Here is a 24,265-nt window from a genome sequence, read left to right as displayed (position 1 = left end):
AGACCGTCGAGCTTCCGTCAAGGGGTAAAAACTGTACTTGCCCTTTAAGCGGCGGGACTTCTGGTCGACGTCGTCCGCGGCTGCCGGAAGGGGAAGTTTCGCCTTCGAACGCTCCCTCGCTCGTCCGAATTCGGTGGCGCCACGTCCGTCGGTCTCCGCCTTCTGCACCGCGACCTGGGCGGCTTCCGCCTCGACACCTTACACTCGCGAAGCCGGCCGCGTTGTGAAGGGGCCGGGGCGGGGAGTCGGGCGGCTGTGCGCATCCCGGCCACCTAAGAGGCGAAGATGTCGGACATCGGGGACTGGTTCAGGAGCATCCCGGCTATCACGCGCTATTGGTTCGCCGCCACCGTCGCGGTGCCCTTGGTCGGCAAACTCGGTCTCATCAGCCCGGCCTACTTCGTCCTCTGGCCCGAAGCCTTTCTCTACCGCTTCCAGGTACTGACTGGCGATCAGGGGAGTGGAGACTACAGGTCCCAGGAGGGTCCGCGGCGGCGGAGCGTAGACCGGCAGGTTGCGAGCGCGCGGTGCCTCGTGGGATTTGTAGTGCGACCGCTCCAGCGGTTTAGGGCGGGGTCCTGTGGTCTGGGGGCCAAGTGGTGGTAAAGGGATCTGGAGCAAGGGCCTGTGTAGCTGAGCCATGGAAGCTTGGATTTGGTCCGGCTAAGGGACTGATTGCGTCCTTCTATTAAGACTGTGCTCCGTGCTCTCTGCAGTCAGAGAAGGAGGCAATGGGAAGGGAGTTATGTGATAGTTGTCAGTCTGTTGGACGCCAGGGATTAGCAGCGTGGGTTTTAACTGGAGAGCAGGTGCCCTCTGACCTTTCTCTGCGCAGTGGGTGACCTGTGGCTGTCAACTTACCCAACATACATCTGAGTCCCTTTTATGTTAATAGAGTTTGTTTTGTAGGAGTGATTTGAAGTCAGAGGTGCAAAGAGTGAGTTTGTCCCCTTTTCCAAGCCCTGACCTAGTATCTGGCAGGTAGTGTTTGAAGGTGCAAAGGAAAGAGTAAAGAGAGTTAATTGCTCCAGAAATGTAAGGCCTTGTTATTTTTTTAAGCACGAATAGTCCAAAATAACATTACTGGCAAGAGAATATTAGTTTCCTGGAAATTGTCTTTATTCACTGGATTCTGTGATTTAAATCTTTAATCAGTGGCAGGGGTGATACTAAGATCTGATGTTAATTTCAACACATTATTTGGCCTGTGGATAATATCCTCTTGCTGTCCCCCCTCTTCACTGGCTATTTCTTAATCCCCTTTGCTGGTTCCTCATCTTCGTGACCTTTAGATGTTATGATGAGCCCCAGGGACCAGGTATGGGACCTCTTCTCTACCCTCTGGCCAGCTGTCATTTAGCTTCATGGCTTTAAATACTTTCTATAAACTGAAGACTCTTAAATACAAATATATTTTTAGTTCAGATCTGTCTCCTAATTTGGAGACTTGTACATCCAGTCATCTATTTGAAATTACTACTTGGGTGACTGATAGATATCTCAAACTTAATATGTCCCAAACTGAAACCCTTTTCCCCTTTGCCCTAGAAATAAATAGAAACACTATTATTACAGGAGCTCAAGCTAACAATCATGGAGTTGTCCTTCTCTTTTTCTCACACTCCACAGTCTGTCAGCAAATTCTGTTTACATTAGACATATAACCAGAATACAGTACCTTTTCATTCTGCATTGCAAGCCATTATCGTTCTAGCCTGCTCCTTTCAGTCTTTTCTCTAGACAGCTGGAGTGATCCTTCCAAAACATAAATCAGGTCCTGTCAGTCCTCTGCCCAGAACCTTCCAGTGTTTTCTCAACTTGACGCGAGTGAAATGAAGTCCTTTCGGTGTCCTGCAACGCTTACTGCCCCTCTGACCCCATCTACTACTCTCCATCTTGCACATTAGGGTCCTCACTGGAATCCTAGCTGTTTCTTCAGCAGCTCACTTGATCGCTCCTCTGGGCTGTTTGCACACATTGTTTCTCTGCTTGAGAGAGAGAACCATGGTTTCCCTCCTTACCACCTTCATGCCTGTGCCCAAATACCATCTTACTTGGAAAGGCCTTATCTGATTGCCCAACATAAAGTAGTACCCCTTCTTTACTTTGTGTCGCTTACCCTTAATATCTTTTGTACGTATCACCCCTTGGTATTTGTTAGTTCACTTACCATCAGAAAATAAGTCTCCATGAGAGCCAGATCTTTGTCTTGTTTAGCACTGTCTTTGTGACTTAGAATAGTGGCTGGCACATAGCAGGCACTTGTGCATTGGTTCACTGCTTGGACGTTATTGGACACTGGTGGTACGATAGTGAATAAGACAGAAGAAGTTGCGGCTCCCGTGAAGAATATAGAGTCATGTGCTGGAAAGTGGCTTAAGGGGTGTGTCATTTGATAGAGTGCTCCACAAAGCCTCAAAGAAGATATCTGAACTGAAGTCTGAATGATGAGGAGCCAGCTCTGGGAAGCTCTGGCTCTGGGAACAGCCTTCCAGGAAGAAGCAATAATAACAAGCTTAGAGGCAGGCCCTAGAGACAGGCCGAAGACTGGATGGCTCTACGGGGTCGGCTGCGGGAACGAGGACAGGATGAGACTGGCATAGCCAGGGGTGAGCGCAGGCGGGGGAGGGTGGTAAGGGCGGCGGGGGCTGGGTAGGGCAGTGTAGGGCAGGGCCTTGTGGTTTGGACCTTCCTTCAAAGACACCAGGAAGGCTTCAAGCCTTTGAATAAAGGATTGACAAGATTGCCTTGACTGCTCTGAGGACAGACTTGTATGTGGGTGGGGGAGATGGAAGAATCAAGTTAGGAAGCAGGAGGGATGATGTTTTGGACCAGCAGAGCTGTGCAATAGAGAGAAATGGATAAGTTTGGGAGTTGGAGTGAACAAGTGCAGCTGCGTGGGTATGAAGGGTGAGTGGGTGAAGGAAGCAGGACTCAAAGATGTCACTGTTTTCACAGTGGGTGCTGGAGCCCTGTACTGAGATTGGAAGTATTTAGGGAACCTTAGGTGTGGGAAGGGGAGGGTATGGGTAAAGAGTTATGTTTTGAATTACCTGAAAAGACTATTAAAATTCTCCCTTTCCAACTACACATCTGTGGGAGGTTTGATTTTCTTCTTATATTTCAACCAAAACAATATATCACAACATGTTGAATGGAGAAGATGTGAGAATCTGGTTGTCTTCTATGAAGCCAGACATTAAGGAGAGTTGTAGTGTAAAACGTCACTTGCTCACTAATTTTATTTTTTGGAAAATTAGTTTTCATTAAAAAATGCTATTTATATTAATATGTAGTGGATTTATTATTGTTATCTTAAATAAAAACTTAATTTTTTTTCTCAGTGGTTAAAAAAAAATTATATTTTGGCCCTGTTAAGTCTAGAGATGCTTTTTGGGCACCCGAGTGGAGAAGTTAAGTAGGCAGTTGGCTATTAGAATATGATTCGCGTCTGTAGCCAGAACTGCCTACTGCTTTCTACTTACTTGCTTTGGTACATATTTGTTGATTGAATGAACGTTCTTTACTTCGTGCCTGGTGGCGTGTTGGGTAATGCGCGTGCAGGAAGAGCAGTGGCTTTCAATTATTTTGTGGGAAAGACATGGTCAAAACTGGCTCTTGACCTCCTTGCAACATCTTGTTTACTTGTCTAGTCAGATTAGTAAAAATAAAGCCTTTCTAATAGACCACAGGGGTATAATGTTAAAAGAGGTGAACTGATTACAAAGGTCATCATTCATGTCACACCTTCCATGATTCCCCCATCTGCCTTACCTTGCTTCTTGGGGGCTTGTTATCCTGAGCCTAGGGAGAAGCTGCCGCAGGAGGCACGACAGTGCACTGACGGCCCAGGTGTGAAAGGGCCAATCTTTATACCTTCTTGCTGCTGCTGTGAATCCTACCCATTCTGGACAAGTTTAGCTTTCAGATCCTCCTGGAGGAAGTTGTTTGTAAATGAGAGGCTAAGGTGTGAGGACAAACAGCATGTGGTGTGCTTTCTGCTAGAGGCTCATTTTTTTTTTAGAAGCTGGATCTTTCACAGCCTCCAGTAAAGATGGGGATGATTGATTTAGAATTGTGGACTAATGTTGCAGGTGACAAAAGTGTCTTTTCCTCCTTAACTATATGTTTCCTCTGAGTAGCTTGTTGGTTTGGAACTCCAACGTGTAAAATGTTATTTCCGTACTTTGGATAGGTGGAATAACATGGGTATGTGTTAAGACTCACTTTACTGTTGTCCACAGTTCCTCGTCCCTCACACTTAACACCGTCAATCAGATAGTTCACTGTGATGAAATGTGTACATATTGGTCCCTGATTAACTAGGAGAGAGGTGGCAATTTCCTGCTGCTCTAGTTTCTGAGATTATGTCTCCCAGAGCTACCTCCACAGCAATAGTTTATTTCTTTGGACAAAATAACATCATCCCTTCCGTCTGTGTTGTGCTTCTCCATTTGTTACCTCATTGAGTCCCACAGTCACCCTGAGATGCATGTTACCCTAGTTTACAGACAACTACAGTTTCTGTTTCCATTTCCGTGAGTTGATCTGACCTCTTGTTTAACTCCTTTGCATAATCTCTACCAAAACACATAGATAAGTGTTTAACATTATGGAGAGTGATTTTTTCCCCAATCAGTCATAGCAAATTATTTTTCTTTTTCTGTTAGTGTAGAAAGACTATGGGATTTCAAGTAGTTGAGTCATGGTCCTTGGGCCTAACTGGCTCAGCTCCTTACTGGTTTTATATCCTTAAGCAAGTTATGTACCCTTTCTGAGCCTCAGTTTCTTAAGTCCCGAGTACATGTATATAACCAGCACCCAGATCAAGAAACAGAACATTACCAGCACCCCCAAAATGTTCCTACTGCTCCCTCTGGCCACTTCCTCCTCCAAGGGTAACTAGTATCTTGACTTTTAATGTCATAGGTTGTTTTACCCATTTTTTTTTTTTATATGCTATAAGTGAAATTATACAGAATATATTCTTTTGTGTCTAGCCTTTCTTTTCTTCTTTTCCGAGCTTATATCTTTATTTTATTTTTTTTGCAGTGCACTGACTGTAACTTCCAGTACAATGTTCAATAGAAGGAAAAGTAGCAAACTTCCTTGTTCTATTTCCAACCTCAGGATTTGAAATCAGTCCGTACTTTTATTTATTTATTGAGATAATATTGGTTTATAACATTATATAAGTTTCAGGTGTGCAGCATTATGATTCGACATCTATATATAGCACAGTAATTCTCTTTTTAACAGTACATTTGGGAGTCTCCCATATGGCTATAGTCTTGCATATGGCTATAGATTGCTCATCCCCATATTGTTCCATCGTGGGAATAGACCACTGTTTATTTACCCATTCTACTGGTATTGGACCTTTTTGGTAGTTTCCAGCTTTGGCTGGAATGAATAGTGCTGCTTGAACACTCTGGTACATGTCTTGGTAAAGGTATGCACTTCTGTTGAGTAGAGTGGATGGCTTCTAATAGCTCTTTCAAATCTTCAGTTGAGACTGAGTGCCTTTCATTTGTTTTTCTTGCATTCCTAGTGTATCAAAAAAACCCCTACAGTTTACTAACATCAGCTTTTGGCATCAGCTTTTCTTAATTGCTTGATGACCCATGCAGACTTTAACTCTAACCAATCTTTATTTCAGAAAAACCAGCGTTTTTGGTAGTATCCTACTCTAGATTCTGGATGGCAGTTGGGATTATTTCAGTAGGAGATTGTTTGGGAGATTTTAGTTCAGGGATGGTTGAACTAAACGTTCTCTCAGCAGAGGTTGTCGGACTAAAGTAAAGAACACTGTCTTGCCCAGCCGGGTGTAGCTCAGCGGTTGAGCATCGACCTAGGATCCAGGAGATTGAGGTTTGTTTCCCGGTCAGGGCACATGCCCGGGTTGTAGGCTCCATCCCTAGTCGGGGGCATGCAGGAGGCAGCCGATCAGTGATTCTCTCATCATTGATGTTTCTATCTCTTTCTCTGAAATCAATAAAGATATATTTTTAAAAAAAACACTGTCTTATGTGTTTTTAAAAGTCTTATATGCCAGTGAACGTGTGGGCTTCCTGCCCTTGTTAGGTGAGGAACTCTGGGCGATGACCTAGACTCTAATGAGGGACTAGCTTTCCTCATGAAAAAGCTGGGGTGATTATGGTCTGGCCTTAGGATTGCTGTGGGGTTAAAACCAGGTGCCCCCCTCTGAAGCTTCTGTCACACGAGCCACGCAGACCTCTGCCTACCAGTCCTGGGCTCCTCGTGCTGCCCCGGCTACCTCTAAAGGGATCCATGGAGGCTGTCAGGGTTGAAGACATGCCTCTGTCACCCCCAGCCCTGAAAATAAGGCCTTTTCCTTATCATAACTGCTTACATATCAATTAGAGGAAAGGAGGGGGTTTAGTTGGGCACTTTCCATGGGGGTTTCAGTAATACTTTATTACATTGTGTCCTTCTGAAGAGACAAATAACCTCCTGGTATTTTCAAATTATAATTTTAAAGTAATACAAAAATAATAAGACTTCTAGATCAATGAAAGCAAGTATAACTCAAGGGTAAGCCTAATGAACGAGGAACAGAAGTGAAATATTTTGACAGATGCTGATTTCCAAAGAACAGGTGCACACAGTGGCTAAAAATAGTGTCATGTTGTCAGTGTTAGTGAGAAATGTAGTCAGGAAAAAAAAAGTTCCTTTTCTAAAATCAGGCCTTTAGTAACTTCCAGGAATATGGGGGTAGCTTAAAATGGGTATTTGTAAAAACCCGATTAATGTGCATCTCCTAAAAGATTGTAATAGTCATACACCCACACATAAACATTTTTTTTTACAGACCATCTTTTTTCTTTTTTTTAATTGATTTCAGAGAGGAAGGGAGAGGGAGAGACAGAAACATCAATGAGAGAGAATCATCCATTGTCTACCCCCTGCATGCCCCCTACTTGGGATCGAACCTGCAACTATGGTACATGCCCTGATGGGGAATTGAACTGTGACCTCCAGGTTCATAAGTTGATGCTCAAACACTGAGCTACACCAACTGGGCAACAAAGCATCTTCTTAATACACTTTCCTAATTCCAACCTTGTACAAAATCTATGAGACAAGGAAGGTGGGAGTCATAACACAGGTGGCATTGGGTAGTTGAAGACACAAACTCCAAAGTCCAAGGCCCCATGGCTACCTAAGAACCAAGGCCAGGGCTTGCTTGCTTCTGGTCTCTACTCCCAGTGTTTTTCATAGGCAGGAAGGATCAGGATTATGTAAGTATAGGAGTACTGAAAATGTTTGCTAATTGTAATATACCTCATAATGGTGATGTCCCTTGTGAGAGGCATTGTAAAAATTGGGGTTTAGTATCATAAACTCTGGAGTCAGGCTGAGACAAAATTCTGGCTCTATCACTTACTAGCTGTTACTTAATCTATACAATCCACCTCCTGAGTCAGTGCATGTAAGGGAACAGAATAGCACACTACTTTTTTTAGAAGTCGTTAGCCAAAGTACAGCAAGTATTAGTGTATCACCCCTTTTTACAGATGGTGATTGAGGCTCAGAAATGAGAACTTGTACATTAAGACTTCAATCTAGATCTTCTCAAGTCATTTCTAGTGTTTTCTTCCCATTAGACTATATTGTTTCTATGATAAAATCATGAATAAACCTACTGTTAACCAATTTTGTTTTACTGCTTTATTATACATTTCTTGCAAAATCACTTTTTGGCTATGTAAATTGCATTTTCCTTCACAGGGAATTAAGCTCTGTGGGTCCTACTACTTGGAGAATATAGCTTGCCAGCTCTGTGTCTGGCCAGGCCCATCACTGATGTGCTTTCTTCCAACTACACCCCAGTTGTTAGCAATACCTGCTCATTGATTGTGCTCTTGTCATTCTTTGGGACTTTGTACTGGTTTTTCCAAGACCACACTTCCCCTCCCTCGTGTCTACTCTTGCTTCTCTGAGCAGCTTCCCCCACTGTTGAGAACTCCTAAAGCCAGCCATGCCTTTTGTGCTTGTGCAGTAAGACATAGCTCTCCAGCCAAAGCCAGCATTATGCTGGCATTTCCTAAAGTCTGGGAAGGCCACCTACTTCCACCACTGTATTTAACGTGTTCTGGAGGTACTTGCCAGTGAATTAGACAAGAGTGGAATAGGACACACAGTTTTATTTACAGACAGAGCTCTATCCTTGGAAAGCCCAAGCAGGGCAGTTTTCAAATATTACAAACAATAAGATAACTCAGCTTTGATGAGATAGAAAGAGGTAGAAAGCAGCAGCTCTATGGAAAACTGTAAATGATATGAAAGACTTTCTGGCTGGTATTATATCAGTATCATATTACATCACATTGATATAATAAAGATACTGGTTCTAGTTCATTTAGAAAAATAAAATATTGAGACGCCAAGAAAATTGTGACAAGTGTGGGAGAAAAACAGGAGGGGGATTATTTAATTATATATTTTTACCAAGTATGAAAACATATGATAAAACTAGAAATTAAAATAGTTTGGTATCGGTATAGGAATTTAGTTCCAAACAGAATAGCCTGAAAGTAGGCCTGAATACAAAAAGGAATAAAGATATGATAAAAGTACTTTTTCAAGTCAATGGAGAAAAGATGGGTTACTCTGTAAAAAGAATTGGGAAAACTGAATGATCATCTAGAAAAATAAGTTGGATCTCTTCCTCACTGCTTAGGTAAAGCATGAATGTGCTAAAATAAAACTGAGGATTTTTATCTTCTTGGAGTGGAGAAGTATCTTATAAGCCTGATACATTTGCCTACATTAAATTAAACTTTTACATGTCAAAATATGGCAAAAATACCATAAATGCATAAGTCTAATGACAGTCCAGAAAATATTTGCAGCAGTGAGAAAGGGAAATTTCCATAATATGTAAAGAAATCCAAATCTAGCAGAAAAATGAAGAAAGGAAATGCTAAAGTTTTGAAAACATGGTCGGTGAATATAAAATACACTAACTGGTGAGGGTGTGGAGAGAAGGCAGGTGTTAATCTACATTTTAGGAGGAAGTATAAATTGGTTAAACATTTTTGTAGTCATTTGGCAAAATCTACCAAAATTAAATGCAGATATCTAATAAAGCAGAATGACTGACAGAAATTTATAATTTATCGTATATGTATAAAGAGGATAGTCAAGAATATTTATTGTGGCGTTGTAGCAGTTTAAATGAAGTTTAGATAGCCACATAAAAGGAATACTGTGAAGGCAATAAATATATTTTTTAAGGGAATGAAACTAGGTATAGAACAGTATGATAGAAGGTAGGATGAAAAGGGATGCATAATAGTAACGCATAATGTTATTTCTTGAAAGAAATACAAGAAACTTATCTGTTGTTGCTGGAAGGGAACTGGAAGACTGAGAATCAGGAGAGGCTTACTTTTCACTGTAGAACTTTCTGTAATTTTTTTTGGTGGTGGTGAGGGGTTAATATTGTAAAGTGAAGTGTGTATATTGCCTAAGTAGCACAGTGATTTGGGTAAAAATTTTACTTCTACCTTTTGAGTATGACGTTTTTTGACAAGGTTTGTGATCCGAATAGTAGCAGTATTTTCCTAAATAGAGATATTACTATACTGTTAGAAATTGTCTTTGTAAGTCATTTTTGACAGGCTTAACTGTATGCTTGATCCCAGTAAAGACTAACCCTATACTTCTACAGTACTGATTTCTTTTTCAACTTGCTTAGAAATATTTATTGCTTATTTTATGATTTCACTTTATTCCATTGATTTGCATGCTGACATTTTGTTCGGTCGTTTTCTTGAATGATACTGGTGGTGTCCCTTTAGTAGCTCTCATCATTGAAAAGAATGTTTTACAAGGGTTAATTTTATGTAGTTAAAAGAAAGAAAAAAAAATGAGGTTTAGCGAAACTAACAGCTGTGTTTATTTTAATCTGGACAGATTTGGAGACCAATCACTGCCACCTTTTTTTTCCCTGTGGGTCCAGGAACCGGATTTCTTTATTTGGTCAATTTATATTTCTTATATCAGTATTCTACACGACTTGAAACAGGTATGTTATGCATAATTGTTTTAAGTATTGTTTCTGTTTAACTTACTAATCATATGTTTACTTGGAGGAATTTTGAGGGCAGTTAGCATGTATAAAGAAATGGCATAATGATAGTAAGTGCTCGATTTCTAGCCCTCACAACATCATCGTGAGGTATAGGTAGCAATGTCCCCATTTCATAGATGAAAAAACAATCCAACAAGATCAGGGGTTTACAAATCTTGCCCATGTCCTTAGTGGCCACACTGTTTGCCTTTCACTGAACTTGTCATCTCACTCATTTCTGTCACACAGAAGTTCTTGTTCTTTAGTGCACAATTGGGCTAAAGTGTACATGTCTCCTAGATTAAGGTTGAAAAACATTACCTTATGCAACTAAAAGCCTAGACTTAGTCTCTGTAATTGAAACATTCAACTTTAAAATACATAGCCAGGGTTTAGTAATATGATAGTTTATCAGATATGACTCCCTATATGATGTTGTGGATAAGGTTTCTTATAAAAATCTTTTCGTACAAGGTTTCTTACTAATTGTTATTTATTTCCTGCAGTATCTTATATGCTGTTCTGAATTGCTTATCCTGAGAAGCAGTAAATTGTTACTGCTATGTCAGATGTGAACATAATGATTTTGAAAAGGCTGGCTGACTTCAGACTTTCTAAACCTGTCAGCTGTTAGCTCAGCTTTGAGAATTCTGAACCACCCTTAAATCTGTCAGTTTGAGCTTTGGGAATCAAGCTCTTAACTGCAGGGAACTAGAAGAATGGGCATTTATGTGTCAAATATAATCTTTCCTTAAATTGGTATTTGCTACTATGTGCTTTTTAAAAAGGAAAAAAAATCTTTATGTTAATACTAAGTGTCAGGCCTTGGACTTACTACTGGGAGGGACCTAGCCCATTGTCTTAGTTTTATAGAGGAAGAACTGGAGCTTCAGGGAAGTAAAGTAAACTTGACAGAGGTGAAACTCCAACAGGATTCTCACACCATGTCAAGGGTTTGATCCTGAAATCCACCAGAATAGATGATTTTCATTTTCCCTTGTCCCAGTGGGACCTGATTAGCATTCTATCCCTCTGATATAATTCAACCTAGGATTAAGTTTTTGGAGTAATGGTTTTTTAATATTGGTGGCAAATTCTACATTAAATGTAGATGACCTATGACCAGTTTTAAAAAAATTTTATTAAATAGTTTTCAAACATTTATAAAAATAGAAAGGTTAATGAATCTTTTTTCTTTTTATTGAGAAAAATTTACATAACATAAAACTCACCTTTTTAACCATTTGAAAGTGTATAATTCTGGAAATTTCTTATAAAGGGCATCATACAATACATGGCCTTTGGAACTGTGACTACCTTCTTTCACTTACCATCACGTTTTCAAGGTTCTTCCGTGTAGCATATATTAGTACTCCTTTTTATTGCCAAGTAAGATTCCATTGTATGGAACCACCACATTTTGTTTTTCCATTTATCAGTTGATGGACATTTGACTCTTCATTGTTTTTGGCTGTTATGAATAATGCTGCTGTGAACATTCATGTAGAGAGGAACTTTTGAGATCTTTCCATTTAAATATGATTTTACAGAAAAGAAAACAATGGTCTGGAGAGGTGGTGACATGCCCCAAAGTTCACACAGCTGTGGGAGATAGCACAGCTAGTACTGCACCCCAGGTGTGCTGATTCCTTGTCTTCTGTCACTGTACAGCCTCAGGTAGCATCTTGACAAAATGTTTGCCAAGTGCGTATTTTCCTGCCTGGCTGACTTAAGTAGATAGCAGTGTTGGCTTATTTGTATTTTTGATTTAAACCGAAGACTGCAGTTTGAGGCCAGTTAATTTGTAAATTCCCAGTTGCAAGCTTGCCAAAGAATAAAGTACTGTAGTTTATGTGAGTAAAGTATTTTAAGTTTTCAATCTAAAGAATCCTTAGAAATTCCGAAGCCAAAACCACATAAAAAGGAAACAAAGCTACCATTACATTCAGAAATATTTGTTAGAATTTCAGCTCTGGTTCATCAGAGTGATATCTGCCATTAAGTATCCTTAACACTGTGGCTCAAGTGTGCCTTTGAGGTACCAGGGGAGAGATAAGGGAAAAGAGGAGAGATGAAATTTATTTTTTTTTTGATAGATTTTTTTTCTGCCTTTCTGACACTTGTCAGGATTGTTTTAAATTGGAGGGAGGGAAGGTAAGCGCTTGAGCTAGAGTGACCTTACAGTCATTTGTTTCTGTTTTCTGCCTTTCTTCTAGTCCTCTAGCCTAAGGCATAAGGACTCTCCTGAGAAGGGAGAGCTGGGCCGTGTTGATTTTCTGCCGGTGGAAAGTCAGAGCCTGGGATATGGTGCAGTGACAGGAGCACTAAACCAGCAATTAGACTACACTCTGCTTCTAACAAGCCATGTGACTTTGCTCATGTAACTTTATTTCCTCATCTTTCCAAATGGGATCTAGGTCTTTCCATTTGATCTCACAGGTGCATGAAGGTTGAGAGTCAGAGGCTATGGAAAGGTTTGGCTGTGTCCCATCCCCTGTCCCCCACCCTGTTTTCTTGCTGGAGTGAAAGCTCCTGGATGCTGGAGACGGAATCTTCTCAGTAAGCCCAGTGCTGGACTTAAAGTCCACAAAAGTGGTTTTGTATGTGTAATAGTAATAGTAAGTACCTCCCAGCATAGTTCGGCTGTGGTAGACTCAGTGGTAGGCAGGACAGATATGGTTCCTCCCCTGACAGAGCTTACAGTCTAATGCAGGGGGAAGGGATTAACCAAGTAATCACAAATGTGTCTTGGGGTCATGATGAGCCATGAAGGAAAGTCCGACCCGGTGTGATGGTGTCTCAGTAGCTGTGGAATCGAGGCCTCCCTTTGGATCTCTTTTACCCCAAGGTCACCAGAGCATGGTACTGACTGGAATTCAGTTGGGAAAACCCAGGTTAGCCTTCCTAGGTAACTGTAATTCAGGGCTTTATTGAGACATGGGTTTAGATATTTTTAAAAATTTACTCTTATTGGAGAGGAGTGATTTAAAAATATTCTCATTTTGGCTTCCTCTAATTTTTGAAGCATTTCTGTACATAGAAGTGATTTATTTTGTTCTGAAATTCTCAACCATGACATTTGGCTTATTTTTGTTTCTAGGAGCTTTTGATGGGAGGCCAGCAGACTATTTATTCATGCTCCTCTTTAACTGGATTTGCATCGTCGTATCCTTCAGTCTGTTATTTTGGGCCAGAAAGAAACCAGTTTTGTTTTTTTTCAGGTTTGGGAAAACAGACAGTGTTCTGTGCAACACTTTTCAAATGACAGTATTTGCATCTTTGTTTACTCCAGTTAATAATTAAGAATCATTAAAATTCTTTTTAAACACTGTAGTAAAGCATACAGCCCCGAAGTGATGCATTCTCTTGCCATCGCCTCTGTGGATTTTCCCACATTTGGTTGTGTTTTATTACTGTTCCCTCGTCTTGTTCCCAGTTCTCTGTGTTCTCATGTGTGACAGCTTGTTGACTGCAGCACAAAGAGGTTCCGGGCCCTGAGACAGCTTTTGAAATCTGTGGTCCTGATCAGAAAACTAATTTACAACCAGCATCCTTTTCTGACTTCATTTCTGCCCTTGTCTTGGGGTCCTAAGTAGTAATGCAGTCCCTCCATAAGTACCCAGCTCTGGGAAAGGACACAGCATGCGTCTCTGCTGTGTTTCCACCACAGTTGTCAGCAGCCCTCCAGCTGCAGACCTTCACAGATGGCGAGAGATGCAGAAGGGACTTGGTGGCTCAAGTCCTTGCTTTGGGGCTTAGCTTCCATTGACACATGGCCAACAGCCAGAAAATGTGGCACTTTGGATGCCCTTTTCCCTCCTTGAAGGGAAGAAAAAATATTTTGGACTTCAGCCACACTGAGGAGCCCTGAATGTGTAGAACCATTATTTGTTTCAGAGGACACAGGCATCTTCATCTCCTAATTAAAGGAGAGATGCTGAAGGTAAGGCAAGGGAGAGGGGACACAGGTGACCAAACCGAGTCATGCCGAAGCAGGTAATTCCTACCCTTTCCTTGCCATCGTATAGTTGGATAGAATATTCAGAATGGACAGTATTAGACACCTTTGTGCTCTGGATGTTTTAAGCCACCTGAAGTTTAGAAAAGTGTGTTCCCTCAGAATACTGGAAGGAAATGAACTTTTACTGGGCGCTTTGTTTCTGTCCCAATCTTTAACTTTACAAACCAAGATTACTGGCTTAGCAATGGACATGCAGGTGAGTTGCAACTATCCACTTGCCCTTTTATATGTTTCAGATATACAATTAAAGGCCTTTGACAGAAGTTGAAATTGCATTAACTATGTGGTTAATTATGTGGTATATTGAAATGATAGAATTATAGCTGTTTTTATTTTGAAGATCTTACATGAGTTAGCTAAACCATTACTTTTCTTACTCATTTCTGGCTCCTTTATCATGTTTGAACACTGAGAATGATGGCTGTCCAGTATTTTCTATGCATGTATGTGGGTATACATTTTAAAAATTGGTAATATACAGTAAATAAAGCTTTATGCCTACTTTTTACAAGTAACAGAGCTTGACCCTGATATTTCTGAATCTATCTAAAATAATATAACTGTGTTGTATTTTATAGGATTTTGTAGCGTACATTGTATGATTTATTAGAAGGATCAGCTTAGAATTTTGATGAGTTGAATTTCTTTTTGCTTTTTGAATGGCCTCGTGAGGATTTGTTTGGAGGGGAGAGTTAAAAAAAAAAAAAGATTCATACTAAGCCTCTGTTCAGGCCTCTGGAGCCTGGTCCTTACATGTTGATTTCTTTTGCAGTTGCTGATGATTCCTCTGATAATGTCGGTGCTTTATGTCTGGGCCCAGCTGAACAGAGACATGATTGTGTCGTTTTGGTTCGGAACACGATTTAAGGTACTGTAACCTCCTTGGGAAAATGTCCTTCTCATTTGTCTGCAGAAATCTCTCTTCAGCCCAGAGATGTACTTTCTGACTCGCCCAGAAGAGGTCAGTGCAGAGCAGTGTACCTTAGGCAAGGCCTTTGCCTTCTCAGGCCCCCTGTTCCTCGGCCAACCCAGAGTCCTTGCTGACTGTCACTTCTCACACCCTCTGCACCTCAGTCCCCTCAGCATGTGTCCCTGAGTGAGCTCCTGTATGTGTGTGGTGGAGAGGGGAGGAAAGAGACTCATGTGAAAACCTCTCTTTTAAAATCTGTTCTTATCACTCCCTGTTACATATTTTGCACTTTGACCAAAAATTGTTGTTTTGCCCCCACACACTTTCTTTTGTGTTTTCTCTCACAGTTTCCACCTGAAACATTCTTTGGCCATCTTCCTTCTGCAGATTTTACCTGTCCTTAACTGAACAGACTTATTTCCTGAGTCACGTGTCTGGAGTTAGCTGTGCCTTTGGGCTTCTGTAATGTTTTGTATTCCTCTTATAGTACTTACCACATTACTTAGGTGTAACCCTTTCTTTACTGGTTTGTAAAGTTCCTTAACTCTTGGTATGATACCTTGAATCTGGTAAGGGGCTCAGATGTTCAGTTCATCCGGACAGCTGTCTCATTTGGGAGAGTGTTAGTTCAAGATGTCAGTGTATAAAGAGACAGAAATTCACCTAATTTTGTGAAATATGTAAAAGGAGAACCAAAAAAGATGGGATGTTTTTAATTTACTGGTAACAATATGCTGGGTGGAGTCTTAATGGGATTCTATTATGGACCATGCTTTTAATAGCATAGGACACTCATCTACTTTCTGGAGTTATTTGTTCATTTTAATTCAGCAGGATATGTATTGCATTTGGTACTGTCAGCAAAGCGCTCTGTCTTCCAGTTACCAATCTAGGAATAAGTATAATTTTAGATAGGAAGTTTTAAGTACAATGGGAATGATGCTAGATTGACTGGGAAGTTTGGAGAGTGACCTTCAAAGGATTTATAAAGCCCTTGTTAGCACACCCGTCCCTGTTCCTGCCCACTCTGTATCCCCTGTAGGTGTGGTTACTCACGTGTGTGTCCATTCTTTCCTAGGCCTGTTATTTACCTTGGGTTATCCTTGGATTCAACTATATCATCGGAGGCTCGTAAGTGACATTAGATTTACTTATTTATTTTTTGAGAGGCAACAAGCATTTATTTGAATTTGAAAGAAAAGCTGTTTGGAAAGCACTGATTCAGGCAGAAAGCCAAATAGTGTTCCCTCTTAGATTTATGGGATTGGAAACTAATCCTGGACCACTTCCATTCTTTCTTATCTTCCTCTCTAATTTTATGAAACTTTAAAGAATCTCAACATTGATGCATCGGGACCTTATACTTACAGAATAATTTCATTTTGATATAATTGATTCAATTGCAGGGCTTTAAGTACATTTTAGCATTGAGTGATTGTTTTCTTGTTGTTAGCTCTCTATGACAGTATGCTCCCATGTGTGTGTTTTTGAATAAATATTCATTTCTGGATTCACTGTCCAGATGAGCAAACATAGATCTAATTTGTGTCTGAACTGACTCCTTTAAGAGCTGTGCCTACAATAACTATGTTCTTTAGTCTTAATTTCTTGGAAACTGCTCACCAGTCACAGAAATGCATATTCTCGGATAGGAAGTAGTTTTGTAAGTGGTTGGATGGCACAGAAATTTTGACCAACCAGGGTCAAATTCCTAGTCTGGAATTAGACTGAAGACTTAGGAGAACCTTGACTGCATCGAGTCCGTTGTGGGAGGGGAATGTCAACACGCAGCGATTCTGAGAAACCCCATTTCTTACACTGCAGAATGTTTTCAATGTTTTAGTAGCGTCTCATAGTGCTAGTTCTTAGTATGTTCGACATATTTGCTCTGTGTGGTCCTGACTTCTGCATACTGATAGGGAGAAATGAATGGGGCAAGCAGGCAGGCTCTCTTTAGAGAGCAGCCAGTTCTGAGCTGGGTAAGGCCGCCCTGCCCCCCAGAAGGGCAGAACTGGAAGCAGCTGCACGTGTTGGTCTGTCCCTGCCAGAATCGTGCTGCAGTGAAGACAGGGAACGATATGCAATAGTAAGAGCGGATCTATAAAACCTTGCAGTGGCCTCTGTGTAAGCCCTGGGAAAACTGAAGAAGGTCAGTGCTAATTTTAGGATTACAAGGTGAAGGCCACCTTTCCGAAGTGATCTCTGTGATGTCTCACACAAGGATGCCGGGGGTGAGGGAGAGTGCCCCCTGGCACCAGCAATGGGGAGCAGGCATCTCTCCCCTCCTTGCTCCCATCCTTCCTTCTTGATGGCCTTCATTGATCGCTGTGTCTTACAGATACAGTCAGTATTTCAAAAGTTTGCAGCTTCTCCAACTCTTAAGGCAGGAAGTAGCAAAAACAATATTTTGAGGGTGGGCTGGGGCTTGAAAGAGATGTCAGAGGGGCAGCTGGCCTTGAGGAACATAGAGCCCATTGGTCCAACAGGCCTGGTTTCCCTTCTCCCTCAGAATACATTTGCCACTCAGACTACAGAGGGGGTCATTGTCGAGCTGTCATAGGCCCCAGGGATCACAGTGGGCTGCCATGAAGGCTCTCCTCCCTGTGCTTTTAGTTAAAATTTACTGCATCTCACTTCACTGCTTGAATGTCTTCACACTAATTTGGCTCTCTGTTTGCAGGGTAATCAATGAGCTAATTGGAAATCTGGTTGGACATCTTTACTTCTTCCTAATGTTCAGATACCCTATGGATTTAGGAGGAAGAAATTTTCTTTCCACACCCCAGTTTTTGTAAGTGTTTTTCTCCTCTCTCTTGTTTAACAATCATTTTGCTGCCCATGTTCTTATGTATCCTGATAAAAACTCCACGAGGAATAGGATTCACCTCTCTGTCTGATGGAAATGTGAGCCAACAGTTAAGTTGCCCTCGTCACAGAGTCTTAGGAAGCCAGGAATGGAAGCCACAGCTCAGTCCTCTTCGTAGTGCCTCGCCAGGGTCCTGAGACTAGATTCAGGCATCACAGGGAGCCCACCTGAGGACAGCTCCAGTGTGTGCAACAGTGGGGTCAGGATAGCATGTTAACAATTTCCCCCAAGAGTTTGGGTGAGGACGGGTAAGGGAGATAAGTTAGTTCGTTGGTTAGCAATGTAATACACTTTTCTATTATATATAGATTAGACTATTTATGTGATTTTTCAGAGTTAAAATGAGAGACTTGAGGTTTGTATAGTCCTCTGTTTTAGGGTTTACTCATGTGAGGAGGCCGAGGGCACAGCTTTGGTTTTGAGACAGACCTGAGTTGGAATCCCCTTCCCTTCATTTACCAGTTATGATACTGGAAAACTTAGTAAAACCTCCAAGCTTCAGTTTTCAAGTCAATAAGTTTGGGAGAGCCCCAGCTCACAGGACTGTTGGAAGCACAGTAAAGCTCAGTAAATACAAGCTCAGCCTGTTCCTGACATTGGGGCCGAGGGTGGGAGAGATGCTGACGAGCCAGAAGAGATACTGACACACTCAAGCGTGTAAGTAATATGACCATTCTGTCAGTGAAGCAAAAGGCTGTTGAAGGGACCAGTGACATCACCATCTGGGTGTCACAGCCTGCCTGACAGTCACGCCTAGTCTCCAGCTGGGGATATGTAGTAATAGCTTGCATTTAAAATCTTTAAAAAAAACCCACACCAGCCCTTTTCATGTTTTGCTTGTTTAATGTTTTGCAGTTTGTCATTCTTCCAATGAGGGCAGTAAAACTTGAGTAGGTCACCCCCTTTTATAGATTAGCAGTAGGTTTTGAAAGAATTTAATTGTGAAATATAATATACATACAGAGAAGTACACTGTTGTGTTGTATGGTTTTTGTTTTTGTTTTTCCTTTAACAACATGAAAAGAAACTTGTTTCTCTTCGAGTCTTGAGTTGCCTCCAGGCTGAAGAAACAAATGACCAATCTGCTTTCTAATTACCAGAGGACACACAGTAACAGCAGGCTTGGATTTTTGATCTAGGTCTATCAAGTGAGATGGCAGATGCATCAATTAAAATAAAAGCTTGGTGCTTTGGGGGGCAGCCAGCAGTTACTGTACTTTAAATGACCATATTCTAACTTAACGGCTTGAAGATATTTCTCAATTATGGGCAGTGAAGTACACTAGATTCTAGTGGCAAAATCAGCAGCATGCTGGAGCCTGCCTTCCATTTGAGCTCTCTGTTGGTGGAAGCCCTTCTGTTACATTTTGCATAAAGATCAGATGACAAAATGTAGCTCCTTGCAAAAACAGTAACTGCTTTGAAATTACCATAACTTTTTGTTGATTATGTATAATTGGGTGTCTTTTTATACTAATTACTTGCATTTAATTTCCCTATCTGTTTAAGCAATGGAGATGGCTTCCATATTTTCTTACAGTAAGAACCAAAGCAACACGGCCCTACCATTGCCTTTTAAAGTGTTCTTATTATACACTTTGGAGGAGTATTATACCAGGATGTCACGGATGTTGAGAAACAATGCTTGGAAATACATTTTGATTTAAGGCTAGAGCTGTGTTGGTTGAAAGGGGAAGATGTGAGTTACAGGATTCTAAGATGCAGCACCATTCTGTATTCCATCTAGAAAAGTAGGCAGACCCTCTTCTCTGCTGTATGCAGTTATTTTTCTGTTTAAAAGGGGGTCATTGTCTTTTTGGGAGGGAGCATGAAGGCACAGGGGTGATGTAAACAAATGATGGCTGCAGTCACTAACTGCTGTCACTCGAACCATGCTGTGTGTGTCCCTTTGCAGCACAAGGCCTGGAGTATAGTAAGTGGTACAGGATACAGGCCCCAAAGCCAGGCTACCTGCATTTGAATCCTGACTGTCAGTTTAGAAGAGCTTTACTCAGTCTTGTCTCAGTTTCCCTGCTTATGAAATGGGGTCATAGTAGTGCTTGCCTCCTAGGGTTGTTGTGAGGGTGAGATGAATTCTCTAACATGCAGCGCCTGGTGTAAGGGGAACGCTTTATGACGAGGTTGTGCTCTGCAGGCAAGTCACCCCTCAGGGTTTAAACAGGTGTCGTACACGGTCTCTGCCTTCAAGCAAAATTTTAAACATTAGGATCTAATGAGTAGAGTAAGTTTAAACACAGTCAAAGTTTCCTAACAGTCAAGGAAGGGAAATTGTTGGAAAAACGGAGAACCTGGACTTGGATTTAAGTTCTCTTAGCTGTTCTGTGACTCTTAATGAAACTGTAAGGTGGCAAACCAGCTAACCTGTCTGGGCTTCCCTTTCCCACCATCTATAAGATGAATGCAGCTGGAGGGCAGATGATGAATAAACTTTAAAAACACACCCAGACCTCCAGGACATGACATCGCCTTCTCCAGTCCCCCGGTGGATGCTGTGGGACTCAGTTGCTTGCATGATGCAGACGCTGTGTGGAGCTGAACACACAGGCTGCACACTTGTCTTTTTTTATACCCTTTGATTCATACGTAGGTGCATCAAAATACTATATATAGGTGTTTTTTTTTCTAGTGGTTGGGCTTACGGGAGTAATGTTGTTTCTGTACTATTCGGCATAAATTACTTTTATAATCAGAAAAAATTTTTTTAGAGTATGAATTTAGCTGAAAACTTAGTAAATTTAAGAAACCTGAAAGTGAGTGCCTTCTCTGGTCAGGGTGTTGAGCTAAGTGCTGAAAGGGCAAGTTAATAAGACATTGTCCCCAGCCTTCCATTGGCCACACACGAATACAATTCTGTGTGACGGACTGGGGGACACCAGGAAAGGGGCTAGGTGGCCCGACGGCCCTGTGGAAGTGATATTGTTGTCTTCTCTCCCTCTGTTCCCCGCTCTGCTCCAGGTACCGCTGGCTGCCCAGCAGGAGAGGAGGAGTGTCAGGATTTGGTGTGCCCCCTGCTAGCATGAGGCGAGCTGCTGATCAGAATGGTGGAGGCGGCAGACACAACTGGGGACAGGGCTTTCGACTTGGGGACCAGTGAAGGAGTGGCCTCTGGCCCGCCCACCAGCCACTCTGCTCAGATGAAGTTTTCCTCCCAGTGCTGGGTGTGCTCAGCAACCAAGTCTGGCAAACACTGGTGGACCTGACCCACACTGAATGTAGTCTTTCATACAAGACACCATTTTCTAAACCCTGAAGAAAATATAAGTGTTCCTCAAGTTCCGTGATTCTCATCCAAGTCCTTACTGCTATGAAGAACAAATATCAACTGTGCAGATTTCAGAAATGACTATTTTTTTTGGTGTCTTCTCTTCCTTTTCCGTCTGAATAATGGGTTTCGCTAGGTCCTGGTCAGCTGTCACCAACCTGGGCGTGTGGGGTTGGGCCACCAAATGCTTGTCAAAAGGACTCTTACCTCTTTCTTCCACACATGCCTCCCTTCTACTTTTCCAACCCCCAGACTTGCAGCTAGGTGAGGTTCTGCCTTTGACAAGCTTTTTTATTTATTGACTTTTGCCAAGGCTTGGTCACCAAAACCTTGTTCAAACCTTTCTTCCCCTTTGGTGGCAGAACTGTACCAAGAGCAGAGAAGACTGGCACAGCGGACAAAGAGCTTTTTACCAGCTTTTGCCATCACTGTGACCTGGTATCAGTTACAGCCACTTACCACCTCTTCAGATGCTTTTATAAAAAAGCACCGCTGGGTCAGCAAGGGCAGCAGATTAGTATGAATAAGGCATGAAGGTGTTGCTAGGCACTTTCTTCCTAAGTTAAGTGATCACAGCCATAGTGGAGTTGCATCTTACACAGGGGCAGGTGTAAACTGTGTTGGGATAACCCTTTGCATCTCATAGGTAAGGTATACTGACTCTGGGTGTGTCCCCAGGGTAGCTGGGTTGTATTGTGCTAGAAAGTCCCAAATCACACTTGCCACAGGCAGATGCTGTCTTTGAGAGGCCCTGGGCATTGATTCCATTTCATTCTCATTCTCGATATATGTTTATTGAGTAGAGTGGTCAGAGAACTTTAGACCCTATTTAAATTGTCATTTTTTGACCTCCCTCCCCCTTTTAATGGCCACATACTTCAGTTTATTATGCGGAGGGTGTCGCTCCTTGGTGTGAAGATCTAACATAAGCAAATCTAAGTGAATCACATAATTTTGGGTTGTAATGGCTTCAGAATCATTGTGATTGAGAGTATCATTTTGATTCACGAGTGTCCATCAGACCAACATAAATACCCACAACTCCTTTCTCATAGGTGGGCTTTTCCGTCAGACCTGGGCCTGCCACCGAATCAAGTTTTTTGAAGGCCATGGTGTTCTGCACAGTTTCTGATTTGATAGGTTTATTCCGAAAGCAGATGCTAGAAGCAGTGTTGAGTGGCTGCCACACTTTAGTCATCTAAAAAGACTTTGAACATTTCGATCAAGTGTCTTTTCAGGAACCATTGTGCGTTAACAGGATGACTTCTTCGCCCCGCTCTTGAACCGTGATGTGTGTGATCCAAGAAAGTGGGCATTGAAAACAGCTCCTCCTCTTTAATCAACTTTGTTTGTGTGTACTTCTCCATATTTAATTTATGTGGTAAAATAGGAGGTGGGGAGAATGTGAACCTTAACTGTCCTATGTTCTGCTGTTGACCTGTGGCCACAATAAAATGCACTTGTAAAATTTAGAAGCCATTTTCCTGTTATGTTGCATGTGCACTCAGTGCAGGGGTGGAGGCTCACTGCAAAGATTCTCGTGGGCAGCGAGCTGGAGTCTGCTACGCCCTCTTAGCAACTCGACGGCCCGAGAGCAGAAGTTTTTCTACAGGTTGTTACATAATTCTTCAGGTCAAGGCAAAATGTTCATGAAATTCTTCCTCTTATACATGTTTAGGAAGCTGGTAATTTTACTAATCTTGTCTGGATTACCTACTCTTGGGAATAATTTTAGCTAAGCAAGCTATTTGAGATTTGATTTGGCAAGGCAAGACGTGACAGTGGATTCTCTTTATGAATGAAAAATTCTTATTTTGTGTAGAGAAATTCCCTTTTTGTAACTAATCATTTTTATTGGTAAAAATTGTAAATTAAAATGTACTACTTGACGGTTGTCTGTCATACGTTTCTATATGTCTCCTCTGCTCCCTCTTTGAGATACTACATAATTTCTGGAACCAGTCACCTCTTGGGCATTCAGGAGTATTCAGTGTTTGTTGCTATTATAGCGACATAGCAATACTTCTGTTCACGTGTGGGAGCATGTCTGTAGGATTCATTCCTGGGTTCTAATTTAATGAAGCAGGATGGTTCCGGACACTGCGGGAGACGGCTGCGGAGAGGAGGAACTGCAGACCAGGGGACTGGGTTTTCAGTGGGTGCTGTGGTGCCAGGCGTAATGTTAGGTGCAGGTATAAGGTTGATCTGAACCAAGGCCAGGGGCGGGATGGAAGAGACCTCCATGAGAGAATTGCCGGGACTTAATGAGGAAGAGGGGGGATTATGCAAAGGGGTTTCCATTGGACATCAGGACGCCTAAGTTTCCCATAGAAACAAAACTGGCTGAAATAATGCTATTTATAGGTATTGTTGGTGCAGCACTTTACAAATAATTGGGTGCTGCTGGACCAGCTGGAACGCCTAGCCACTATGTGTGTGCTTCTGTGGAGAAATACATTAAAAATGCTAACCCCATGAATTTGGAAATGGACTTTTAGAACATGATCTCTTCCTGAATTCTGGACAGCTTTGCAGAAGGCCCTAGTGAAAGAATTCGATTGCTGTTGCTCTCTCTGTTCCCATCCTTCAGGTCCCTGCCAGCTTACACACTGCACCAAGGGGAGGCCTTATAGATCTGAGGGCGAGGTAGGATGTCTCCCATATGGTCCACTGGCACCCTGATCTCTGCTTTATGGTGCTCAGCACACCTGTGGGCATTTGTCTAATGTCTCTCCTGTGGTCTGTTAGCATCATGGGGACAGTGATGACATCTTACCATGGTTGTAGTCCCAGCACGTAGCACAGTGCTAGCCGCGTGCAGGTGCTTGTTTATTTGTTGCACCCAGCTGAAATTTGGACTGGGGTTAATGGGTTGGGGAGGAATTTAGCCTGTTGAGGGAAGGAGCCTGGTCTCCTAGGACCCTCAAAGGATTGTTGTTCATACATGGGAATCATAGTCTCTTGAAGGACTAGAAGAGGCTGGAAATATTAGCAAGAATGGATTCAAAACATACTTTTTAAAAAGCAGCTAAGCAGCGTCTACAATGTGTAATTATCTGCGTGTGGGTGCAAATACTTGGGGAGTT

The 24,265-nt window shown here is 41.9% G+C and overlaps 1 protein-coding gene across 1 annotated transcript; it reads left to right on the top strand.

Annotated features, from left to right (window-relative positions):
* DERL1 (derlin 1) lies at positions 1 to 23,068 on the top strand. Its single transcript, XM_081116456.1, has 8 exons — positions 1 to 438; positions 9,943 to 10,054; positions 13,200 to 13,264; positions 14,290 to 14,316; positions 14,893 to 14,988; positions 16,109 to 16,161; positions 17,711 to 17,821; positions 20,873 to 23,068. The coding sequence occupies exons 1-8, from the start codon at positions 286 to 288 to the stop codon at positions 21,009 to 21,011; spliced, it is 756 nt and encodes a 251-aa protein (XP_080972582.1). The 5' UTR covers positions 1 to 285; the 3' UTR covers positions 21,012 to 23,068.
* Positions 23,069 to 24,265: the final 1,197 nt, after the last annotated feature.

Source organism: Miniopterus schreibersii (genome assembly GCF_964146895.1).
Source record: "Miniopterus schreibersii genome assembly, chromosome: 17".
NCBI classification, from domain to species: Eukaryota; Metazoa; Chordata; class Mammalia; order Chiroptera; family Miniopteridae; genus Miniopterus; species Miniopterus schreibersii.
Note: the sequence above shows the minus strand (reverse complement) of the source record. Positions and strands in the feature narration are given on the sequence as shown.

Coding starts and splice junctions, on each gene's coding strand:
- DERL1 (XM_081116456.1), top strand. CDS start 286: ATGTCGGACATCGGGGACTGGTTCAGGAGCATCCCGGCTATCACGCGC. Junction 10,055..13,199: donor TTCTACACGACTTGAAACAG/GTATGTTATGCA, acceptor TTTTGTTTCTAG/GAGCTTTTGATGGGAGGCCA. Junction 14,989..16,108: donor GGTTCGGAACACGATTTAAG/GTACTGTAACCT, acceptor ATTCTTTCCTAG/GCCTGTTATTTACCTTGGGT.